Source organism: Salarias fasciatus, chromosome 18 (genome assembly GCF_902148845.1).
Source record: "Salarias fasciatus chromosome 18, fSalaFa1.1, whole genome shotgun sequence".
Lineage (NCBI taxonomy): Eukaryota > Metazoa > Chordata > Actinopteri > Blenniiformes > Blenniidae > Salarias > Salarias fasciatus.
The window spans coordinates 10709998-10736758 of NC_043762.1; the positions used below are offsets into that span (position 1 = coordinate 10709998).

Below are 26761 nucleotides of genomic sequence, written 5' to 3' on the forward strand. Positions count from 1 at the left end.
TTTGTATCGCGCGGCGCGAGCGTTTCATCATGGTGAAAAGAACAACAAATGGCAGCGGCTGATAATGCGGCGCTGCTCTGGCAGCGACTGTAAGTGGGGCAGTTGTAGGTGAATTAGAAAAAGGACACTGCCTCCTTGAGCTTCGCGGCACATCACTCAGATGAAGCAACAGAACGTAATATATGCACGGGGGAGGTAACTGAATTTCAAAGACACATTCCCCTGTTTTCCATATGGGCCAGCAGTGTGGCCAGGGCACGGCTCTAATAACAGGCAATTACTGTAGAGAGCCTGAGAGCGAGCTGCACTCTGACAAAGGGAGAGAGATCCACCAAGACCTCTTTCTGTTCTGTGGAACAGAAGGAGGCCACCAGAAGAAGGAAAAATATCTTTTTTACATGAGTTGAAGGACCAGTGCACAATACTTTCAGTTTTTTTATTATTATGAGGATTTATAACTTGTTTTTCTTTGTAGGTTGATTTTTTTTTTTAAGTAAAAGTGTAATGAGATAATCCTTTCAGAAATCATTTTGGTATAGTTCCACATGCCAAATTGATATTAAACTGGTTTACAGAGTCCCTATGGTCCCTCACACAGGCTCTGGATGAATGACAGCAGAAGTAATCTATAACACAGGTCACCGAGGCAGCTTGCACAGTAGACTTTGTACATTTTTTTTCATGAACACATCCTTCCTGCTGCAACTTGGATTTGAATCCGATTCACTGGAGTCTAAGACAACCTGATCCACCAAGGATCTCTTGGTTGGACTTGTAAAGCCTGCTGTTTGCCTGTTCAAATGTGTATCTTTTTAATCAATTTGTAAAATTTGAGTGTATTGTCTCTCTGTTGGGATAGAATCGGTGGCGTGTTCAAATCCCTCATCTGCCCAGATGTCAAGGTGAGCAAGACACTGAAGCCAACACCGGTATAAGGCTGCTCCTTTTAACACTATTAGGGAGAAAATAAAAAAAAGTTTTGATCAAATCAATCATCTGCCTTCCGCTTATCTCTTCCTGTAATACAACTTTGTGCCGCAAGATGGTGTCGTGAGTCAGTTGTCATGTAAACGCGACATAAGTTTTCCGTTTTCACTTCAAACCCTTGCTGTCTAAGTGGGGCCTTAATCATTCCGTCGACATGAATTCATTCCATTTTAAAACCTATATATTTGAGCTGCGGAACCTCATTAGTGAATCTGTCACAGAGATCTGCAACATTCAGCAGGAATTCTCTGAAGCTGGAGGAATGTTTTCCTTTTCCATCATGTGAGTAACTAATGCGGTGTTTTCCTGGGAAAATGGATCGGCCGACAGTTAACAAGCATGCTGCAAATGCTGTAAACAAACAATGCCGCGGCGCGGCCCGGCGCTTTAATTGAGAGCACGCTCGCTTGTTTGGAAACAAAGGGAGAGGTGACCTATGTTCTGCTTTCCCACACTGTCTTTTCCTGCTTTTTCTCTACAAATAGTCGCTGGAATGTGAGCAGAGTCCTCCGATCACATGAAAAACACACAGATCTGGCTCACGTCGGGGCTTCTTGCGTAGAAATGAAATTCCAGTGTAGATCATCGGGTTCATGAATTCTCACTTTATCATTATAAATCACAGGAGGAAATGTTCCCATTGCACACAGAAGAATGAGTAAAGTTACAGTGAGAAATGGTTTGTGTGGACGTCAGCAGTACAAAAAAAAGTACAAAAACTCACCTGTGTGCGTAAAATGAATATACACTGAGACAATATGATTTGGGAGAACCCACACCTGCCACCACAGCCGACAACATGAAAATAATACCTGTGCAGTCGTAATACGTTTGTATTGCAACACGCTGTGACACAAGATTCAGTGGAAAACAAGAACATGATGCACATTACAGATATATATTAGCATTTAGGAAAAAAAAAAAACAACAACAACCACAAAGCAGTTCTTTAAAATTTATGTCGTCACGATTGCTACTGAAAAAGCATGTAAAACAAGAACACTTGAGGTGCGGCGCATCAAAGCGAGGGGGACTCCAATAAATACTAAAAAAAGATGACAAGTGATTTCATCACCTGCTGAAAACTTTGAAGGCGTTCACATTTTGTTCGCTTGTAATTACCCCGCGTTGCTTCAGAATGCACTCATTATTCCTCCTCGCCTCCGAGGAAGCTTCCAATTAAATATATGTCAGTTAAAAATACAGAAAACCCTTAATTTACACTGTAAAAAAACAACAACAAAAAAAAAAAAAAATTAAAAACAAAGGGTTTAAAACTGACGACCCAGAGTGTCCGAGAGGTGGTGGGCGGGTCCATGTGGACGACGGACAGACAGACAGGGTGCGATGGATGAGTGGAGTGGGTTGAGACAGGTGGGTGGAGTTAGTGATGGGAAGGCTCCGGCATGCAGAGGCGGTGGGGGGGTGGGGGGCGGGGGTTAGCATGAGCCCGTGGAGGTTAATGGTGATCCAGAGGTGGGGGTGGGGGGGGTCGTCGGCTTGTTCGCTGGTAGTAGTAGTGGGGTTAGTGGCGGTTAGCACCATACTCCGATCACGGTCACGTCTCCAGGTTAACGGCGGCCTCCGGCCGCACGGACAGAGGCTGAGGTGGGGGCGCCACGGTTCCCGCCGGGTTCAGACACTCACCCAGGGCTGCTCGAAGCTGTACGTCCTCCTGCGGTCGTCCGGGTCCTCCGGGACGGTCTGGGCCTGCTGGAACTCCTGCCGCAGCCTCTGTATCCGGTCGTGGTTGCTCGGGGTCAGGCGGTTACTGGACAGAGAGCGGGAAGAGGGATGAGCGTGAGCGCTCCATGGTGAACACAGTGACCTGGTTCTGTTGACACCGGCGAAGGAACCCAGATGCTCTCAACCCAGAAAAAAAACAAAACAAAACAAAAAAAAACAAGTGATAAGTGAGGACGGAGCCAAGAGCGGCCTCACAGCGGAGCCAACAGCAGCGTGAATCAAACTAACACACCTCTGATGTATTATTCATATCAACCAACAAAGACGAGCGGTGAACGGTGAGCGGTACCACCGTTCTACCCCCCCCTCAGCCTCGTATCATTCAGCCACTACACTGCTATTGTGTGTAACAGGCCCGCGGTGCCGACATCAAACAACGCTGCCTCCACTGTAACTCGCTCATGGTACAACGAGCAAACACACTGCAGCAGGTCACTCCGACATGCTCCACAGCTCCAGCTGCCGCGCCCGAAACGTTCCGCTGCTAAATATTTAAAGTTTACCTCCGGAAACATGCAGGTTTTTTTTTTCCCACTGTTTTCATTGATTGTCGTTCTCTTCAACCCAAACACATTGACGGTGTGTCTGTTCATGCATCAACAAACTGATTACCGATCAGAACTTGATTTTTAGGTTGTGTTGACGAGGATCCCGCGTGTTGTTCTTTGAGAGCATGTGTGTGTGTGTGTGTGCACTCAACAGCGCCATCTCATGCCCCGGCATGCTAACTACATCAGTTTCACATCGTTTCCATGTAAACAGACATCGTTTTGACACATTCGCTGTGCAAACGCAAAACTTTTCTGAAATGAAAATTCAGATATTCTCTAGTTTCAGTCAAATTCATCAAAGAAAAATCTTCTGTTGTTTTTCTTTGCCCACATAGCAGAACTAAAAATGAAGCACGATGACGGGAAATGAAAGAATCTAGATTAGAAATGAATAAAAGACAAATCAACAGAATTTTCTCTATTATAGTTCAAACAAGTTCCAGCCTTCAGATAGTTAAAGGAAGGGAGAGAAAAGAGAGACAGAGACTCACGACATGAATGTAAAACACAACGGAGGCTAAATTTATACGGACTCCAGCCGAGGAAAGTAATTAACGGGTTTTTCGAATGAGTGCGAAGTGTCAGAGAGCGAGAATGAAGGAGCAGCGGGGGGAGGAACCACGACTCAACTTGACTTTTCAACTTTCTAAGTCTTGCCAGGAATTTCCTGGAGACGGTCGAAGCTTTGAAATCGAGGAAGGTCAAACCGACAACTCTGTTTTTTGAAGTTGCAAGGAGGACATTAAAAAATATGACGTGATAAGAGAACTAAATACGGCTGAAAAATGCAATAAAATAAACGAGAAGTGAATTACAGAAATGAATAAATACGTAACAAAATAACATTTAAAAATTTAATAAAAAAGTATAAAAATATAAAAATGAAAAATATTTTTCCAAAATGCAATAAATTGAAATTTATTAAATCGAAAGAAAGTAAGAAAATAATAAAAAACATAATAAAATAAATGCAATAAATAAGGATGTTTTCAAAAGGCAGAACATCTCAATCTTCTGTGTTATCTTGGTTTTGACAAATGCTGCTCAGTTCAAAGAGATTTTAAACTCTTTATTAGGCCAAAATGAAACTATATATCAAACTACATTATAAAAAAAGAGCCCAATGCATTTCCCTCATCGCGAAACAACCAGATAGATGAGTTACAGTGACATAACCTAAAACACAGCCGCAGCAGCACTGACTCAGCCAGCTATTAACTCCAGACACACACAATGGAAAAGCCAGACAGCCTTGTTAAAGAGCAGGAACCTGTCATATGCAATCCCACTAATCTCCGTGACATGTAACACAGCCGCTCGGCCTCTTCGGAGCTCAGCTGACCCGGTAGGCGCTACATGTGTGACCCTCTGACTGTGGGTCAATTCCTCAATGCCAGCTTCGACAGAAAGGCAAATATCGAACAGCGGGTAACGTTTAACAGATGTCTGTGCCAGAGAGGAACAAGAGGATGGAGAAGAAAGAGGACAAAAGCGGAGTTTGACCTGAAGCGGTGTGAGGAAGCGCGGTGAGTCAGTGTGAATTTTTGGTACAGTGTTCATCTGATGAAAGATGTTCCCTCCCCTGGAGACAGCAGCTCAAACGTGCAATCAAAAGAATATCGTCATTAAGCCAACCTATAGACCCGGCCGTTACTGTAGGATCCTGCCCAGGAGACCAAAGAGAGGAGGAAGTTAAATAAAAGGATCAGAGATCTTCTATCCTCCGCTCCCGACAAAAACGCTGCGAATCAATCAAAGAAAGAGCAACACTGCAATACAAGCGCAGTGCCAAAGAAGCCCCAGAGACGGGGGGGGGGGGGGGTTGAAATTTAGTCTGAGATGAGCTTCATCGCCTGGACAGACTCACTCAATATCTGGCACTGCTGCGCCGGGCTGAAAGGTCACTGTGTGGCTTTGTTGAGTGGAGAGTCTGCGGGACTCAATAACAGGACTGTGGCGTGCTGACGGGGCTGCCAGCAAAAGCTGTTTACGCTGCGATGCGCCCTGCCTTTCACGGCCGGGCGTGCCTCCTGAAAGGCCTGTCTGTCTGGACCGGGAGCCGGGGAAGATGTAACGTCTGCAGTGTGGGCTCACACCGGCTTCACGCCGCCGCCGCCAGACGGATCGCCAGCGGCAAAGAGAGAAAGGAGGCTTTCAGAGGAAGACACTCGCCGAGAAAATCTCAACGTTTGGCTACAATTCAGTGACTTATACTTTGGAAAAAATTGGGGAATAAGTGGTTAACTTTTCACAACCTCGGACCTCTTGATTTGCAAATATCGAGATCGGCAGTGGTTGACAACTAGTGAAAAAGAGTCATTCCACTAACGGTCCGCGGCTGGAAAAACATCTCATTAAACAACAGACTTAAAGCTCCGGCGTATCTGTTCCAGAATTATCCTTCATTATCCGCCGCTGATAAAAATCTACCTCCGGAGATGTTGTCCGTTGTAGCTGCGGACAGAGTCGGAACAAATGAGAACATTCATCTCTAAAGAAACGATCAGGAACGTTTGATAAGAGCTTCATTAGCGTCCAGACTTAACGAGGTAAAGGAGTATTTACTTCAGCAACCTGGAGGGGGGTTTTGATATGAATCCCATTTTCTGCACCTGGATTAGTGATTCTGTAATGACCGCCGGTTTGGCAAAACAACGCCTGGTGCAGCGGCGGTTCAGCAGCGAGAAAATGTGCCAGTGTGCTACTCCAGTCTCTGCACAGCAGTCCTAAAACGTGCGTTTGAAGTTAATTGGCGACTCTGAATTGGCCGTAGGTGTGAATGAAAGTGTGCAAAACACAACACAGAACGAGATAAAAGTGACACACAAAACGGAACAACTGGTCGCAAACAAGTACTTTTTCATACTGCTGTCTTTTCACACAGTTTAAGGCACAACATTTCCTTTTCATATTCAAATGCATCAACAATAAGCTGAAAATAAAAGGCTTTATTTGTGAATAAAATCTGTTCAACTGCAGCATTAGCTGGTTTTTTTTTAAACCTGTATTAGAACTTAGAACTATAGAAACTTTTAAGGGAAAAGAAAGATGTGTAAAAGGAAGATTAAAAAACTCAAGTTAAACGGGTGAATGGGTAAAACTGAATCTGTTCCAATATCAAAAAGTGCAACAAACTTGAATTCTTCTTTAAGCCGATTGAATGTTTGCTTTGTTTAAGATTCGAGAAATTTGAGTTGTGGCCGCGCTTTGATCCCCAAACCTCCAATATGCATGTCGAAAACTGTCAGATTTCAGGAAAACAAACCCCTGTGAGAAAGGTCGAAGCAATTAAAGGAAGCCATCGAAAGTGGCTGCTTGAAGAAGAGCGCCAACATAATAGGATTTATCAGATCTGGCCTGTCACTTCCAAATCCCCTGTGACACCGGCAAAGCTTTCACGGATCCCAATCAAAGCGAGCCAACCGGGACACGGCGAGGCCTCGGCGGTGTGGCGTACAGTAAGTGACGGAGGCAGCTGATGGACGGAGCGCTAATCCTGCAAGATTAGAAATGAATGGCCTCATTCACGGAGGCCGCTATTCCCATGCCAGCAGCAGCATCCTTCAGACCCGCCGCCAACTGTACACGGGCAGAAATTTTACAGCCACTTGTTTGGAGGGCTTGGCAACTTTTAGTGAAGCAGTGTGTATGTGTGTGTGTGTGTGTGTGGGGGTGGTGTCCACGGAAACAGCTGGAGAGCCCGCGAGCCACCAGCTGGCCCACCAAAGACCATCTGAGCACGTACGGCGGGGCGCAGCGGCGAGGCCCGAGTGGCTCTCGTGTCTGGAGCTGAGGACCCTCGTGGCGAGAGGCTACAAGTGGGGCTGACCTTGAAGGATACAAGAGCGGCGTTGTTAGTTCACACTTCAAAGTCTTGGATGAAAGTATCGCCGCACCGCGCTGACTTCGAACAAAGACGTTCCAGCCCCCGAAGTCTCAGGGCCTCAAATCAAACCTCCTCCTTTATTCCAAACAGCATTTTTTTTGTTTTTTTTGCCCTTTAAGCAAATGAATACTTGCTGATTCAATAAAATCCTCCCTCACTCTTAATAATACGTGGATTGCATCCTATCTGTTTGATTTGCCAATAACCCTTTACTTCATAATAATCAGCTTTTTAATTAAAATCCACTGTTTTAATTAAACCTTAAATCAGGGATGGCTAGTCATGGGATTCCCATCTTTTATGTGACTGTTGTACCGACGAGCTCGCCAGCCTGTTAAATAAACATCCACTGATGTACCGATACACCGAGTCAGAAAACAGCGCGTGTCGTGAATACGCGCCGCCTCCCGAAACGCGGCAGCTGCGGCGGTTAGTTCCCGTAATCTTATCAGATGGGTGAACTAGGCTCTACATCCTGTGACAAAGAGAGAGCAGCTGGCGGAGTCTCTCTCTGCTGTGAAAAATGAACTGAGATGCCGAAGATGATAATCCAGGTCTATTGATCGAAGGCTCGCAGACAGCCAGGAGGGGAGACGGATGCCCTCGCTAACTGGCGCTAGCGGCTAACGCTCCATCTGTGAAGCTCTCGCTTGGCCGTGTCCCTGCTCGCTAATGCAGAAGAGCCACCAGGATTGGCCCCGTTTGCACTCCTGTGTAAAACAGAGGAAGACGCTGCTGCAGCCGATCGGCAAGTGAAACAAAAAGCACGAGATCAATATATGGAAATTTTAAGTATGGCTTATTTCTGGAACACTTTGACTGCAAAATATTCATGTTCCAGTAGAGAACAAAACAAACAAAAGCTTTAAAAATATTAATGACACACAAAGGTACGCACACACACACACACAGCGGTGCCTGGTGTAAAAAGGGCCATTAAAGTTACATTCACAAAGACAACCATTAGCCATGAAAATAGGTGGAAATGTTCTCCCTGCAGACACCAGGTGTGCTTATCTTGTTAGTTTTTTTTTTTTTTTTGGGTTGTAAAAACAGAGTTTGAAATTTAACATGCTTTTGTGTTATGATTTAATGGCTGGACTTTTTAAATAAATCGTCTGGCTCCCTCTGGTTGGGTGCTCATAAGAGATTGGAGCTGTGTTTTATCAAGGGAGCCTTTCATGTGGCAGTTTTTCTTCTTTGTCGGGCTTCAGAGGAGACAAAAGTTGCCGTTTGCTGTGTAGCGTAATGAGGAATGTTCTTTTCAGACACGGATGATGTGTAAGATGTCTGTCGTCTGAAGCCGATATTCAATTTTAACAATTAGAACAACAACAAAGGAGCGAAACGAGACTGATCTTCATTTGATATCTAGGTCTGGATCATTTCTGCCGGACACACAAAGGTAAAAGAAAAAAGATGCACAACTACTAACACTGTCACTTGAGTATATAGATGCAGTGGACAGATTTAAAGGTCCAAAAAGTCATCGTGTCTGACATTTAGGCTCTTTAGTCTGGATTACATGGTCTTAACCCTGAGACACACACACAGCCAAACTGATGCACCAAACATGGCAATTAGAGGCTAATCAATACAATATCGCCACACTTAGCGACCCATTATCAAACGGCGGGTGTTTGCCTCATCGGACCGATCGGGACCGAAGCACGACTGCGTGTCTACGAAGGGCTTAGCGTGGAAGCGGAGGATAAAAAGCCTGAGCAGAACTTAGCTGACAGGGAAGCTAAGAGGCTAATGAATGGAGCTAACACGTCCTGCAACCCCGGCTGGATCAGACACCATCTGTGCCCAGATCGGATCAAACCGTTCTCTTCTCAGAGGGCATGGCGTGCCGCGCCAAGCTCAGAGGGTGACGTTGTATCGTGTGTGTGTGTGTGTGTGTGTTCATCAGTGAAGGAGTGTGGCATTTTAGTCCCTCTCCGCTGTGGAGGAAGAAGTTTAGGAACAAACTTAGGAGGAGTGTGTAGGTGGAACTGAAAACGTCGACATTAGTCACGTCGGAGGTAAAGAGGGATTAGTACTGGAATGACGCATTAACAGTGTGTAGTGGATGGCACTCTCAAGTCACAACAAAAAACATCCTCGGTTCGATTCTGGACTTTTCTGTCCGCAGCAGGGTGATGCTTTTCACCCAATGCTCAACTGGCATCTCACTTAACTCTAAGATGGATAAAACTGCCATAAATGATGGACGGACCGTGAATACATCAAAATAACGTGTTGATCTTTCTTGACTGCAAAGACAGATTTTCAGAAGTTTGCTTTGGTGCTTTTCATTCAGTTTCTAACTGTACCAAATAAACCTAATGCATCTGGCCTGAGGAATAATATTCCGTAATATGGGAAGAAAAGCTTAATTTGTTTTCCTCAATCAGACCGAAGACCACTTTCACCGAGTGATTAGTTTCCCGCAGCAAACGGACAGTCGTGCAGATCCCGTCCTACATCCGGCGGCAGCATTCATCCTGGGCTTTAGCAATCTCGCCGCGTGTCAGCGGCGGGGCGAAGCCAACAGTAAACACTGGAATCCATCGACGGAACGGATTGAGTTTAATTGGTTTTCAGTTTTTATAGGACATCTCTATTTTTCCAGGGGCACTGCCGGTCAGAAATGTCGGCGATGGCAATATCACATGTGACTGATATGCGAGCGCAGGCTCGCACGAAGTAAGATGGGTAACTGCTCATCGATTCCAAGCTGTGGCGCCACCGGAGGCAATAATGGCGGGGCACACCGCAATATGCATCCTTTTAATTCATGGGCCAATTTCATGCTTGCATACATCAGCGTATCGATGCCGGCCCTTCCACTTACACGCAAATAAATTGGACTGCATCCTCGATATCTGTAATACTGCCCTACTTTTAACGAAGGTGGGGAGCGCGCAGACCTATGTGGGCCATTTAGGTTTCATTACTCAAATCCCCGTTGGATTGTACGGTGGAGCCACATTTGAATATGTCACCATTATATCTGCAAGGGCATTTCACATGAGGTTTAGCGGCAGTTCCAGTTCCATTTCCTCTCACATGCCGCCAATATTTTCCCTTATAATGCGTCCAATGACTCAACTTCGCGTTAGGATCAAAGTGAGGCGAGATTGCATCGGATGTAATCTCCAGGGTGCCCTCTCACACGAGGGAATCAGATCTATGTGAGAACAACAGGGTGCCACGCCTCATTGTTTTATGGTCTCATTATTGGAACTACAAAGTGGTTTGATTCAACGCTGTACATAGAGTAGGACACGTTATTAAATCATGAAACCAGGGCTTAGTTTGGAGGTGTGAAACGAGAAAAAGATCACACACGCGATGAAGACCACTGTATTTTCTGCTCCATGAGAATAGAACTGTGAATTTACCAATCTGCATTCTTTACCATAATCCTGGGATGAATGCCAATTTGAATTGCGACAGACTGAAATTACAGGTTGGGAAAGCATTATGCCCATTTACTGGGTTCAAAATGAAACGAGGTGTTGGTGACATTTAGACTGAAGGTGCTACGGCTCCAACTAGTGGCTGGGACCTGCATAACATTTCAGGAGCCTCCTGCATGATGAAAACACCTATTCCTGTCACGGCTTGCAGAGGATTGGACATTTTGCCGATATAATCTCCAAATCTATCTATATTACCACCGTTAATGTGAAGATAATCACACTATGAACTTAGGAAGAAAAAAGATAAGCAAAGGACTCATTCATCTCCACTGTTTGTATAAATGCTACATTCTTTTGAGCTAACCTAATCGGATTCCGCCGACTCCCTGTCTCAGCCACCCAAGGTTCAATTCCACCTCCTCGCCTAACAAAGACACGCTAAATAGGGAAAAGGATATCTGATCTTAGTCACATTACCATCGGCTCCTAATCTAACATACCATCAGAGTTGTAGTGCTTTGATGTAGCAATGACAAAACAGGGCCTAATCTCATCTATCAGTTACAGATGATGATTTCCTTTGTTGTCGGGAGGCATGATAAAGACAAGCGGGTGAAAATGAACTCTCTTAAGCACCGTCCTTGCTCGCAAATGCAAACGCTTCCCCATTGCTCCTTGGCTTAATGCGCGTCTCAGTCTATTCGTCTCGTGTGTAAATTCGCATCCCCTCCCGCGCCGTCTTCATTGTACGCCGCCGTGTTGCGCTGCCTCTCTCCCCGGCGCAGACTGACACTGACTCGAGGGTTAACAGGAGAAGGCATCCATCAAGAGGCTCCATTCGATCAGTCAATGGACAGATCTGCGCTGTCAGATAAGCCACTTACTGTAATATATCTGAGTTTCAGGATGCCGTTATGATCCCACCAATCATAACCGGCGCTCGCGGGCTCGCTCGTCTTTGTGATTCACAGCCGATCGCCGTGATTCAGCACATCGGGTCACCTGGGGAAACTGTAACCAGGCAACAAGGTTTGGAGAAAGGGGGTCTTCTGAGTTAATGGCTTCACCACAGACGGCATCGCATTCCTACTAATTATTCCTTTCTGTGTCAACACGGCCGTAAAGTAGGCTCTTCTAGGCCATTAACTTGTAGTGGTGCTTTAACAACTCCGGCGAGGAGCGAAAAACTAGCTTCAACCTGCCGGTGCCCACGAGAGCCCTGTTTTCCTACAGGTTGAGCAAATTACCGGCAGGGTTTGGAGAAGTGTGTGGGGAAGAGGAGAGAGGATTTCGGAAGCGGCGGGGTGAGTGCGGCGTCTTATCAGCAGTGGATTAGGGAGGCATTAACTTGCTTTTTTACATTTTTATGAGGTCTCAGCTAAACTAAACATTGATAACAAGGGCCGACTTTTTCATACTCATGAATAAAGTTCAGTCTGAATCGGAAAGTACATTTGCACAACTTCTTTGGCTCCTGTCCTTTGGCGCTGGCAGAGCATCACAGAGTTTCACATGGGGATTATTTCTTTGTTTTGAACGGCTGAGGTAAGACGGGAGAATTTCAGGTTCAGCTCACTTTTTTTCTTTTTTTTTTTTCAGGCAGGATGTAAAGGTTATTATTTAATGATGAAATGACTGGAGTTGAGTTGAGGCGAAGCAGCGGGTTGTACCGTCTCCTCAGGTCAGTTTCATGTCACTGACTGTTTCTGCGTGGAGTTTGCATGTTATCCCAAAGTTGGCATGGATGCTAGCTTGTTAGGTTATATTTTATCAACCCAGCTTGTTTTACCAGGTTTCAATACCACTCAGAAACTGTCTGAGACAAGACCAGACCACCAGAATGAGAATGTGATTCTGAAACTACTGAATGAGGTCGAAGCAATCAGAAACCCTTATTTATATATGAATCAAAGACTGAATCACGCAGTGAATGTCTGATTTGTACATTGGGAAGCAGAGGGCGACATCATTCACAGGAAGTTCTGAAAGGATTCATTTCTTCTACGGCAGCAGAGCCAGCTTTAAAAGGCAGGAAAAGGAAATGAGGTACAGGAACAGAGGAGGAAATTCGGAGACGGGAGCCATTTGGGCCTCGGCTGAGGCAACTGCGACTCGAGGAAGTAAGCAGAGCGAGGCCAGATGATGACGCCAGGTGAGAGATTTTCCTGATCTCCAATGGCAGCTGATCATTGTGGTCTGACCTGGACTGAGTTGAGGGGGTTTCCTGACATGATGGCGGTATAATAAAGGAAATCGAATTGTAACAGTGTAATTTCTGGGGCAGGCATCGCCGTCCAGCTCGCATGGCTTCTCCCTCCCTTATGGCGAGCGGCGGGTGACGGATGGATGTCTCACTTGTAATGGTTCCCATTTTCAGAGCGCTGCATAATACTTCCGACTGAGGCTCGAGCAGCATCTGATAAATCATAATCTAAGTCAAATTAGGATCCATTATCATCAGGAGGCAGGGGGCCCTTTTCCTCCTGTTTCGGGGCTGCACTGTAGGAAAATGAGACTGGAGGCATCTTGTGACAGCAGGCAATTTTTGCCGGAGAAAGATCGAGTATGTGATGCATGATTGCCGTGATAATGTGTGTCCTAGATGCCAGGGAGAATGCTCCGACAGACCCGAGATTCTGTAAAGCCACCATCCTGACACTGAATTCAACAAAATGCAGTTTCATTCTCATAAAAACAGATTACAGGACGACAGGATTGGATCATTACGTCTCAAGACGGTGCATCTTGCAAGATCATTACACGTGTTTGTTTTTGGTTTATGAAAGATCTGAAAAAAAAAAAAAAAATGAAGTGATATCAGTATTTTGTTACCAAATCATCACACGTATCTCACATTAGCAGCAAACAGAGTAACATTTGCTTTTTTTTTTTTTCCATGTTGATCCTCTCGGGAATGAAGCTTAAGTGCAGCACTGGTTCAGAGAGGCATTCATTAAAAACTGGGACTCTACACAACAGCCTCATGAAATATTCAATATACAGTAGCTTTTTGGAGGATGCCTTTTCCACACCACCAAAATAAATGTGATTTTGAGCATTAAAAAAAAAAAAACCCGCCAAATCAAATTTGTGTTTGTAAGCTCCCTGAGCTCAACACTCTACTCTGAAAATGAGCTCAAAATACCCAAGATTTGGTTTATGGATATGAATTTCAGGGTAAAGGGTAAGGTTTCTGTCACTTTTTTGTCACAGTACACCTGGTTACTACCAGGTTAGACCTCATTTAGCCTTCGAAACTGGCAATAATGGGGCTTCACTGACATGACCAGTGGACTTGAGACTATTGTACAAAACTATTTTATCATAGAAACCTGGAATAGTGAGACCAGCTCGTCCAGCAAAACCTTCAGCAGATTTTGATCATGTCAAAATGCTTTGAGTTGTTCGACTGGCTCACAGGATTGGTTAAGACATTCCTATTCGCAGCTGCTAGTTTTCCATTTAGCTGGGGATTTTTGTCCTGAAAGGAAACTTCAGCTTCTTTTCTACTCTCAAACATTACCCTTCTCAAATATGCAGATCTGCAGTTCTCGGGGGAAGCTCAGAGCGAGACGCAGCCTGACTGAGCTGAAGGTCACCGAGTGGATTTTCAGAGCTGCACTGTGGGAACTAAAAAGGCAACTTTGGACCTTCCTTTAGTTTCTATTTCCTTCACTGATTACCTTTCACTATTTTGGTTTGAAGGTCAGTAGACCATTAAATTAGCTTCTATAAACACCTAAAGCCAGCGCAGACACCCACAAGAGGCTCTAATGTCTCTGCTGCCTTTTCTTTCCCCATTAGGAGCAGCGCTAATCTTCAGAGACGGATTCTTTTTAAGCTTTAACGGGGGAAACAGCGCTGCTTCTGCTACCGAGAGCTTCCTCGGCAACAAAGACCTTTATGCATCTGCAGCGACTCTCATATTTGTCAAAATGAAACGAGCGTTAACCCCTCCGAGTGGAACAGATGTTAGAGTTGTTTCACGTTGCATCTGTTCTCTGGGATCTCCAGACTGGAGCGTTCGTCTCAGAGGAAATCCTGGGTGACCTCCCGTCCGCCTTCCTGCAAAGGATCCAACAGATCCAGCTGCAGCGGCTGTGAAACCCTCGACCACCGCTGCCCGACCCCGCGCACATAAAGACCTTCCTGCAAACGCTTCAAAGGAGGCCCACCATGAAATACCCACAGCATCCGCGGCGGACACACACTTCCTCCTGCCGTGCTGTCAGCTCATCTCTCTAAATCAGGAAACAGGGGAATTAAGAAAAGTGTTGCTGTCTGAGCGTTAAAGTTGTATTTTCAAATGTATCTCCATGTATCGTTTCATATTTACACCCCGGTGTCACACGTTCGCCAACAAAGGAGCCACGCCCATACAAGCCGCTTGAAGAATTCCACATCTGAAATCCTCATCAAACCCGCGGCAGAGCGAACAGAGCAGTGAGGACCAAAGATGGTGCAAACGAGAAAAGCCGGGGAAAATATACATACATATATATTTCTATTTTCTCACCGTCTGGTCTGGTCCCCACCCAGACTACTGTCTGCCTCCTGGCAGACAAAAGCTCCCGACTCCTGTCAAAACATCTTCTAACTAGGGAGCGGTGGCTGCAGCCGTCTCCCCCACCAAACCCCACCCGACGGAGACCTGACTGCACAGGCGTGCTCTGGGAGAACTGACAGGGTGAACACACTCAGGCTGTCTGGCTGGATTTATATACAGTTCATGTGCAAATTGCTTTTGTTTATTTTCTGTGTGTAAATTAACTCACCGCTGCATTTCGGATGTACAGTTCCAACACAATACATGCATCACCAATTTACTTTTGGATCTTCATTGATTGAAATTGAGAAAATATCCAAATATTCTAAGGGTTTCAACATTTCAACTAATTTTGAAAACAGATTTTTGCAATTTCTCACCACTTTTGCACAGTAACGGGTAAATAGTCACCAAGTCTGAGGGGCTAGAGGCTTTTATGTCCAAGAAGAGTTAAAGCTGGAAATCCAAACAAGAAAAATGAACACTGGGTCAACTAGACAACTAAGTCTTGATGCTGTTCTGTAATCAAATGAAATCTTTTGGCCTTTTGACTCCGGCTGATTTCACCCCATTCCTCTTGAATCTAGAAAATCATTGAAAATCAATAGATTTTTTAAGACTTTAATCCAATTGTTTATATTTGAACTGTGATAATCATGAAGAAAACAGATTTAAATATTTCTGTCTGAGTGGAATAGATGTAAAACTTTTGAAGCAGTAAAGCTGGAAATAAATCGATTAACTTTAAATAAGTCACTCATTGCATTGGATTTCTGGAGATGCATCTACAGATGCTTTTATTCAGATGTCTTGATTTATAGCTTGATATTATTTCACCTGTTACATTCACGTTTTTGCACCATAGCTTATTATATAATATCTGTCATTTGTATCTTATTTAGCCAGGTGAATTATTGCTTGCATATTCATTAATTACAACTCTGTTGCTTTTATTGTCTGTCTTTCTATAGTTCAGATTTTTTTCTTTTTCTGATGCAAATATAAGAGTTTTTTGTTTTGTTTTGCAAAATGAAGTTCTTTGTGTGGATCTGTAATGTTTCTTTGAATTGCTTAATCAGTGAATGATACCGCAGTAACATTGTTACGAGGACACAAAACATTGTATATTATCATAAATCACATGTACAGGCAGGGGAAAGTTGTCAAAATAGTTACTTTCGTGGTTTAATGATTTTATCTTCATTGTATTTTTCCCTGAATAGCTTCAATTTCTGCAAGATAAAATAATCTGAAAATCACATCTGACATTTTCTTGTTGGAAAATAAATCTGCACTAATAGATGAAGACATTTTAATTTTATCCAAGTCTTAAAATAAAATAAAAAAAATAAATGTCAAGGTGTCTTGAGTCCCACACAGATCGCTCTGCTCGACCTGATGCAACCAAAAACACACACATGCGCCCACATGAAAGACATCCGAGCGCAGCCCGTCAAAGAGGCGGCCGCGGAAAAACTCAAAGGTTGTCACATGTTTTCTGGCAGACACCCGTCACACAGCTCGCCACGGTTCAAATCCCCCCGGGGGGGCGGTGGGGGGGGCGGGTGCGCTGCCTGCCGTCTGTCTGGGGAACCCTGTCAAGATCCCAAGATGGGAATTCTTTCTGAGCGGCGCTGTGAGGAAGATGAGCGAGGTCGAGGTGAGATGAGGGAAGGAGGAAGACGATGAAGGGAGGAAGGAAGGAGCGGGGGTGGGGGGTGGGGAGTTAGAAAGGCCTTGGTGGGAGTGAAGGGAAGGGGAGGTGGGAACAAAGGAGTCGAGGTGAGACAGAGGAAGACGACATTAAAGGTGTGACAGAAAGTAAACAGAAAAGCCACCATATTTCTTTCTGTTTACTGCAGACACACACACACGCACGCACACACGCACGCACACACACACACACACACACACAGCCGTGAAGCTTCAGCTGTGATCACGTGACGAGAAAATCTCCAAAAAATGACAACGTGTGAAGAGAACTGAGCAGAACCACGGCGAGTAATTGGGTTTCCTGTGCAGTTTGAAGTGCGTTCAGATAAGACTCTCCTCCCGTTTGCGACTGGAGGATTCAGAACATACAAACGGGGGAAACGCGCGGCAGCTTTGGATTATTGACTGGAGAAGAAGAGTTTGTTTCATAGTTACAACAGTTGACTTCCATCACTGTATTATTGTAGAATCGCTGTGACGTCACTGCGTGGTTCAGTCTGAGATGAATAAAGCCCTAAAATTTAGCTGAAGCAAGGAGGAAGACGTTTTGTTTCTGGACGTTAGGACATCAACTAAAAACACTGAAACCATACGAACCAACGTTCAGAGTTTCACTTTGATAATTTGCTTGTATTTAAGTGGAAGAAGAGGGTGAGCTGAAGGGGACCGATGAAAAGATGACCCCGAGGACGGCAGAGTTATGACTACGTCCGGGCGCAGAGTAGAGCAGCGCGGTGATGAAGGCCCTCAGTAAGGACTTAAAACAGACCCGCGGAAACGCGGCGCGCTGTGGACATAAAGACGAAGCGAGCGGGAACTCCAGATTAACTACTGTGTCAAAACCGAGCCGGCTACATTTTGAAAACATCTTTCTCTCCGCACAAAGAGACATATTTTAGCCGGGCCCGGTTCGGACGTGGCGCGTGTCACGGCGCCGGAGACGACTGAGCCGCCGGCGCTTGAGGAATTGAATAAGAGGGCAGGCGGGCGGGCGAGGGTGCAGTCTACGTTCTGGCATGAAGTGAATTAATCCCTGGAGGTCCCGCAGCCAGCTGCTGACACAGGCTGGTTTTATAGCGAGCCAGGGGGCCATAAATAAGGCATTATGGGTAAAGGGGAGGGAGGGGGGTGCGCTGGGCTTAAGTGTGCCACTTTAAAAAAGGCGCTTTTGCCATTAGTTGAGTGTCCAGGCTGCTTGAAGTGATAGACCAACGCTCCTGCGAGTGTGTGTGTGCGTGTGTCGTGACCTCGCCGAGGCGGCGGCGTATTTCAAGTGGCCGGGCGAGACGCGAGTCGGGGGGGGCGGGGGGCCTTGAGGGATCCGCCCGTCTTGGGATCAGCGGCGTCCGTCGTGTCGTTAATCACGCCGCTGTATAATGGCGCCTAATGACGGCCGTCTCATCACGGAACAAAGCCCTTCAATCACTTCTCCCATATTTCACATCATGTTGTGGAGGCCGGCGGCCGCGGAGCTGATTGTACGTTCAAGAACACTTTAATCCTTCATCTGGACGGCGTTCCGGTGATGAGATAATTCTTTCACATGTTACACACCGACAACAGAAAGTACGATTCCTCTCTAAGCTTTACCTTCCATTAAAACCGTTTCTTTCTTTGCGGGTCAGTGTCCATCATCAATGAACCATGTAAGAGATTCACGGCATTTCTGATCAGCTGTAATGGAGGAGACCACTTCCTGCAAGGTGTTCCATCCTGCAAGATGGAAAGATGCGCTACTTAAAACGCTATCCGGGAGACTTTCATTGATTTTCATGGGAAACTCCAATCAAATACTGAGTGTATTTGCCATTTCCATGAAGTGAAGAGTCCAGGGATGCTGGATCAAAGCTGTATTTACTGATGCGGCGGCGGGCGGTGCATCTTTTTCCAGGGGTCAGGTGGGTGGAGCTCGTTAAATAATTGCAGTCTCTCGTGAACGTGCACGCCCGTTCGCTACGCTTCTCTGTGATTAAGCGTGTCACTCATTGATCTGCGTTGCTTTTAGGAGTTCAACTCCACCCTTTCCGCTTCTCCCGGGCAAAGACAGACAGACCACTCGCACATCGTATGAAAATATCCACCATGATCCAGAGCTGGTTTTCCAAAACAAACAAGACAGAAGAAGAGCAAAGCTATCTAAATCTATGAACATATAGACGCCGCTTGTCATTACCTTCCTCCGTCAGCGTGCGGTCACTGCAAATTTCAGGGTCCACGGAGCGTGAAAAGCCACAAAGTTTGTCAGGATACAGGGGTTAGTAAATTCTGACAAACAGCATATTCCCTCCTAAAAAGGAAAAAAAGCCTAAAGAACACGACGGGGATCGTCTCAGGATTAGTGTTCCTGATGGCACATTTACAGCTAAATCTAGTTTTTTTTTGGGGTGGGGAGGATTAGCAGCAACAAATCTGGCTGTAATACATCTGACATTAAGTGTTAATATAGACAAATCGTGCTTAAAAATGCATAAGCTTCCTTTTGTTGCGGATTACTGAGACAATGCGGACTGTGAGCGAGAGACCTATAACGGGATGTGAGGGAGGCAAATGGGTCTCAGCAGGTAAAAAAAAAAAAAAAACAAGAGGAAAAAGCCAAAAACTCGTGTCGCACATTCTGGTCGGAAATATGGAAATCCCAGCAGGGGTTCGCTCTCAGCTCATTTGCAGCCTTTCTTGGTCCCGAGCACTCCGATAACAATGCAGTGGAGTGTTTAAGCTTAAAGAGGAGAGATCTGAAGAGGCGTGCACTCAGGTTCAAATCACCGCCGGTTTCAAAATGACACACCAGCTCTGAGGCTCGAAAGCCCACCGAGGCCAGAAATGACCACTGTTGACATTCGAGTAGAAAAATGGCATAAATGTTATTTTCCAGACCACCAGCATCTGTCGTCTAACAGTCATACCTGCATTTCCCTGACAAGTACAAACCGCTCCTGCGGCGGAGCATTGATTACAAAGGCTGGGATGTAACCCTGGAAACTGAAAAGGCGGAGAAGTGTCGAGACCGACGGGGATGAAACGGGCAACGGAGAGGAAGGGGGGAAAGAGAGCGATGGCCTCCGTGCATGTGGTTGTCATCACGGCTTCCTGAATACGGCGGAGGAAATCAGACCCGCCGAGAGGAGGGGAGGTCAGGCCGAGCCCTCCCCGGATCCTCACAGCGTCCACGCTGGGTTTTTCTGCCGTTTGAGGGCTCCTCATGAGACGGATCGTTTCCCCTCACAATCAGCTACACTTGCACCGAGAGAGAGAGGAATAAAAAAAAAAAAAAAAAAAAAAAAGCAGACAGGCTGCAGATGGGTTGCTCTCAATAAGAAAGAGGAAGTCGGATTGTTAGAAAGTAGAAAAACACAGTCAGGCCTCTCAGACTTCACACAACAGTTTCACGCTTTCAGTCGAAAATGCCGTCAAAATGTTGGAAATGGGACCTCGGAGCGTCGATCGAAGGAAAAACGACAGATAATCATTGAGAAAACAAGATAATCATTATCTGCATTCCTTGGAAAACGCTGGACTTTCCCCGTCGCTAAAGCGTCCTCAGCGCAGACACACGTATGGATGAAACCTCAAACCTGCCGCGATCGCAGCGACGGAGAAAAATCCCATTTTGATGCAGCGACCCGTCATTACGGCGTGTCCTCACGCCGCCGCGGGCCGACGCTGAGTGATGGACTGGAACGGCCGGTCGATGCCCATCTGCATAACGCGCTGCGGATTCACTTTCCCACCCGATCGAGACGTGACGCCGAGCAAACACGGATCCACTTCTTAAAAATAAAATAGTAATAGTAATGAGGAGGGTCTTCGCTGCGACTGGTTAAATTGATTAGCCGCTAAACAAAGTGAGTAAGAGAGCGAGCGCCGTGCAGCGCCGTGACATAAATCAAGTGTTAAAAGGACATTCGCGGGGACTCCAGCGCATATTGATTAGTCATTATTTGTACTAACGGGCCTAAGGGAGGGAGGGGGTGGGGTTAGGAGTGGATGTGCCGGCAATCTATTATCTAAAGGGGCTAGAAAAAGACACTGGCAGGGATCGATAGGTCTCGCACAGGTCTGGTTGGTCCACAGCTGCTCTTCTTTCACATTCCACCAAGACACAACAAGAGACCGGGGGGGGGGAGATCTATAGCAGAGTGACCAAGAGAGTATCGGCGCCCGGCGATCTCAGGGCCTGACCCTTCCAATGAACAATGAACCCACGATGACAGGTTTTCATCTGCCTAGCGCTTCCATGCTGGAAAAACCTTTAAGGAGAAATTAGAAAAAAAGTTCAAACTTGGCGGAAAGAAAATGGAAAAACCCATTTAAAACACAAACACACACGCACGCAAGAGGAAAATAAATTAAGAAGAAAAATGACCCGACTCATCAAAAGAGGCTGGAAAAGAAGTTTCCCTCCCTCACCGCCGAGCTGTCAACACTTCATAGCTTCTTCCTTCTCTAAACTATCGCTGCCTTCCTGCGCCGGCGTCTCCAGAGACTGCTGGGAATTGAGGTGGAGGTGGGGGGGTGGGGGGTTCTCCTCCATCTCCTTTGTCCACATGTTCTCCTCTCCTTCATCCTCCTCCCAGGAGGAGAGCCGACTGGCAGGTTTGACACCGGTGGTCGGTCAAGGGTGGAGGGCGCGGCGGCTCTCAGAGGCCTGGGTCCGGTCAGAAGCCTCGGAGAGGACAGGGTCGGGGATGTAAAGCGAGAAGGGGAGGGGGGTGTGGGGGGGGGGGGCAAGGCAGCGGCTTGATGTGGAGAAAATAGCAGGTAATAAGGACTAATTGAGATCCCTTTAATCTGGAGTGTTTCCGTGTGATTTAGGAGGCCAATTACCCATCAAAGAAGAGGAGACTTGGCGCGAGCCTCTGTTGCATCAAGCAGCCGTTACATGTTGACAAATCGGGTAATGTCACTGTGGGGGGGGGGGGGGGGGGGGGGGTGTTTGTTTGTGTGAAGACGAATGAACTGGGTTCTGGTGGTTCTAATAATCTGCCCATCTGTCCACGTGATCGAGATGTTTCCAGGGCTACAGGAGGTCGTTACCAGGCACCTCCGCCAAGGATGGACCGGTGAGGAGGAGTTTTACTGTGTGCAGCTCGATGAAACCGACTTTGGTTCTTAACTTCCAACAGATGAGATACAGCAGGGGTGTCAAACATAAGGTGCGTGGGCCAAAACTGGCCTGCATGAGGCTTTAATCTGGCAGGCCAATTTATCATTTTATTTATATGGAAATAAAGACAATATTTTACTAAAAAGTCAATTTTTACAGTGTTCAGGTAAAATTATTGTACATTTCAAGAGCAAACTTCCGCCTGACTTTAACCCTATTCTGTAATTCTCAACATGCAAATCCATCAATGGCCACTCAGAGCGAGATGAGAAAAAGTGAGCAACGCGACGCTTCTTCAAATCCAAGATAACAGTCTGTATTCAAAGCTTAAACAGCCGGTAAACTTGATTTTTGGAAGCGGTTGACGGCATCGCAGCACAGAAGCCCAGAGTTCACAGCTCACATACTTTCTCCATGCCTCGTCTCGAAGCGGCGCCAACTGCGTGATGAACAAAAAAAAAAGAAAGAAAAAAAAAAGCCTCTTGTGTCGCTGTGCTGCACTATTAATACGCTGCCTTCACAATGGCAGATCTGCATATGCAAACGGGGGCCAAAAGGAATGATTGCGTTTTGTTCCGACGGTGATTGCTGCGGCGAATCTCCGCCCAGCAGCTGTCGGCCTCATTCACTGCGCCGCAAAGTCATTTCACTGCCGCCATAAAGAGGGCGATGGATCGTCGATATTGCCATTGAACTGCAGTGGATTGAAATAAAAGATCCAAACCAGAACAGTCCCCCCTCCAAAAAAAAAAAAAAAAAAAGAAGCTTGGAGAGTCTTCTGTGGCAATCCTAATTAGTTTAATGACTTTTTTTTCTCTTCCCTTCTTTTTTCAACCACAGTGAAATTATTGCATTTAATTAAATAAAGAAAACAACTTTGTGTGTGTGTGTGTGCGTGTGTGTGTGTAAGGGGGATGGAGATAATTACACTCAAGTCATTGAAACAGGGGGTCTCTTAATCCCAAACGCTGTTACACTTATTAAAGTGGGGAGAGAAAGGATGGGGTGGAGTTGGGGTGGGGGGGGGGGTCCAAAACAACAGGGGCCCAATTCAACTCAGAGGAAAAAAAAAAAGAAAAGAAACTTGTGATTCAACTCATTGGCAACCGATCATCCTGTTCTGCACACAATCCCACTGAATTAAAGAAAAAAAAAAGGCTTTAGTGGGGACAGACAGAACGGTTCTGCTGAAACACAGCTGGGTTTACTTTAGAGAACCAATAACAATGCTTTACATTTGTCTCCAGACTGCCAGGAAGTTATGTCGAGGCTCAGCTTACACAAAGTTCCAAGTGAAGAAGAAAAAGCTTCTTTTTTACAAGGTAAGGTGGGTGAGGTAAGGAAACGGCAGAAAAGCTGAAGTGAGATTTTCCCCACATTTCCACATAGACGGAGTCTATGAGTAATTTCCATTAACAATTAACACAAATATATAGATTCATCGGGTCAAATCTCGAGAAACTCCACAAGAAGATTTCTATAAAACTGCAGGTTTAGAAACCAAAGTGTTTCCATTTTCCCCTCTTCCCACTCCAGACACCATCCCTTCCCGTCCTCCTCCTCCTCTCAGGAGTTCTGCCTCCCAGAGCTAAATAAAAACCAGCGGTTGTGATTCCTGCTGCAGCTCCTGCTGCTTGAGCTCTGCTGACAGCTTTAGAGGAACTCCTTTTATTCTCCACCCGCCATGTGGGGAACCTGCCGCATCGGCGATGCGGGAAGCAGGACGAGCCCGGGAGGCCCGGCGCTCGCCTCCCTGAATCCCAAGCTTCGTACGTCCGGAGACACAATGAACAAATCAAAATCTGACAATAAAATTACAATACCCATTAAAAAAAAGGATGTGAAGGACATGTAGGCAAGATCTGACTCGCTGGAAAAACTAACCTTAATCATGGGAATACTCCAGTTCACATGAACCATTGACCTAAAATCTTATACTTGTCTCTATAAAGAGAACATACTGCGTGTGAAATACAGGAAAACACTTGTGAGAAAAGCAGCTTTTGGCAAACGTATGAAGAAAATGAGCTGGACCGCCGGGGCATCAATCAATCGTCTTCTGAATCATCAGATTTCTATTGGTGTTTACTGTGATTGAGTGTGTTTGCTGGGATTTCAGATACAATGGCTTTTAATATAGATCCCATGCCAGTATCCACGTTTCTCTCGTGTGTTAAAGCCAAATCTTTCAAATCAAGTTATCCAGATCCTGCCCGTCCATCAATCCCGGCGTTTAACCATCCATCGACTATATCAGCTTAATCCACAACGGGGTCAGAGGGGCTGAAGTCGATTCCGGCTGACATTGAGTGAAGGATACGGGTTACGGACGGGCAGGCCATCAGTCCATCACCGAGCCGAGAGTGAAAAGCAGACAATACCCCACACAAAAAATACACAACTGCAGAATAAAAAGCAGGGATGAAGCACATCTTTGGAGTATTTATTATTAAAGCCGCGTTTTCACGTGCAAAAAGGAAAATTTTGTTGTGTTTTTGATGTCCGTTTACACGACGATGCAGAGTCACTGAAAACACAACTACTTGAAGTGTTGTTGTGTAAACGGGGCCTTTTTATGGTCCGAAAACAAACAGTTGTAACGATTACACAAATAATCTGCCCCGAATCTCAGAGAACAGAAAAATAAAATGTATTTACATGATCCTCAACATCCCGGAAGAAAAAACATCCTGCCTTCGTACATCAACACAAACTCTGTGAATAACGCAGCGCTGTGAATGAAATGACGTGGCGCTGCAACGAGCGGCGCTGCACCGCTTCCCGATCGCTGCGGTCAAACAATCATCAAATATGAAAGCTCAACATCCCCCGAGGCGAAGCACAGTAATCCACCGGTTCACACGGCGGGCGAGTCCGAGCACGGGACACGGCTCTGTCGCTTCACTGTTTGACCGGCTAGCTGCAACGCACGAGCGTTAGAAAGCCTTTGTAGAAAGATCACATCCCGAACAGCATAATGAGAGAGAAACACGACACTGGGCTCTAATGGCTGCAGCGTCGCACGTCATCTCTCAAAAGAGGGTCTCTTATCACCACAAGTTATGTTTAATACCCCGGGGGACTGAAGAGTACGCACACACGCACACACACACACAACACACCACGAGAGCGTCAGAACCTCCTGCTCCTCCGCTCACGTACAAGAGACAAAAAATTATCAACAAGCCGCATCGCACAGATCCCACGCTGCGCCCGGCGCCGCCATGAAAGCAGCGGTTTTTCACACGGAGCGCGCCGCCATCGCTAATGATTAACCAGAGCTCCGACGAGCACCGCGATCCTGCCAGCACTTCAAAGACGCAACGCAAGAAAGACTCAATTGCTTTAATAGGCCCGGGGCCCGAAGCGCGGCGCCGCAACCCGTCAATAAACGTCATAGACAGTTTAAAGACGGGGGCTCTGATGTAATTTTTATGTGCTGTAAGAACACGTCTTTCTGGAGAAAAGCGAAGCAGGGGGGTCGCGGGGGGGGTGTGAGAGCCGCGGACGTGCCGGGAGAGATGTGAGGGAGATCGAAGGGAAGCGAGTGTGTGTTTTCGGGTAATGAGCTGCGGCGGCAGACGAGGTGGAGAGTCTGATCGTGGCTCTTCAAAACCCAGTCGCCTTAGTTCCTTTTTTTTTCGCCCCCCCCCCCCCCTAAGTTGAAGACAATCGTAAATTATCTTTGTTTCAAAGCGGAAGCCACTGGATGAGAAAGTTCCCTCCGCCGCGAGTGTGTCTTGTCGTTTCCCTTATATCCCGCATGCAGACTGTGATCCGATAACGAGAGCCGAGGACCACGACCCCGGAATCTCACCTGAGTGTGTGTGTGTGTGTGTGTGTGTGTGTGTGTGTGTACAAGGCAAACACTCCGGCTTCAGAGGCCGATCGCGGCCCGATCATTCGGTTTCAGCATCTTCGGCCGATCGTCATGTTTTCACGCCCCGCCGGTCCGGAGAGCAGGAAAGAGCCAGACGGTGACGGGAGAGCGAAGGCCAGGAGCACGAGGTGCGGACGGGCATCAATACTGAATGTTTCACCGCGTTCGGGGAAGTAAGCAGAGGAATAAGTGATGAGGAGGGTGAGGAGGGCAGCGGCGGGGGCAGGAAGGGGGGGGGGGAGCGGGAGCGCGAAAATTTCTGAAAGGATGCTGCAACATGCTGTAACTCCTGCGCCACATCCCAGATGATCCTGCCCATTCAGCTGCTTGATCCAGCGTCTTTCTCTCTCCTCTTTCCATCCTTCCACTCCTCTCATCTCCTTGATGCTCTCTGAATGTTTGATTGTGGTAATAAGGTCATCAGGTCTGGTCTCGCTGTCAGCCGGAGTTATGAAAGGGAAGATGTAAAAACCATACAGGGCTCCTTGAAAGTCGACCCCGGCCGTATTTCTTCCCACAGCTGGGACGACGGCGAGCTTGGTGCGCTTTGAGGAGCGACTGACTGACAAGAGCCATTCATGGTTTCCTCGGGAGGGAAGTGAGGGGGGTTAACAGGGAACAGGCTGCGATAATAAAAACCAGCAGGCTGTTGTGGAGGTCCGCCGGTCATCGAGTGACGATTCAGAACATAAAACACAGCGGATCCCAGGTAAAGCTATACCTCTTCTTCTGCACTTCAGTAGCTCCTCCTGACGGGATCTTTATGGCCCTGATCTACACACTATCCGTCTACATTTTTATCGGAGCCAGACCTCTCCGCTCAGCACGCTCGTCCCTTGATGTCTTTTTTCGAAGCTGAGGTTTCAAAATACACTCATTAGATTATATGTGACCCTTTTCCTCTCTGTCAGAACCTTCCCCGTGCTGGATGAGTTAAT

General features: G+C 46.4%; 1 protein-coding gene across 4 annotated transcripts in view; it reads right to left on the bottom strand.

Annotated features, from left to right (window-relative positions):
* Positions 1–26761, bottom strand: part of pard3ab (par-3 family cell polarity regulator alpha, b) — a 211142-nt gene that overhangs the window by 9807 nt on the left and 174574 nt on the right. For all 4 annotated transcript variants that reach the window (XM_030115321.1, XM_030115320.1, XM_030115318.1 and 1 more), the window contains one exon: positions 2635–2758. In XM_030115321.1, coding sequence (XP_029971181.1) covers positions 2635–2758 — 124 coding nt within the window. The remainder of the gene's footprint in view (positions 1–2634; positions 2759–26761) is intronic.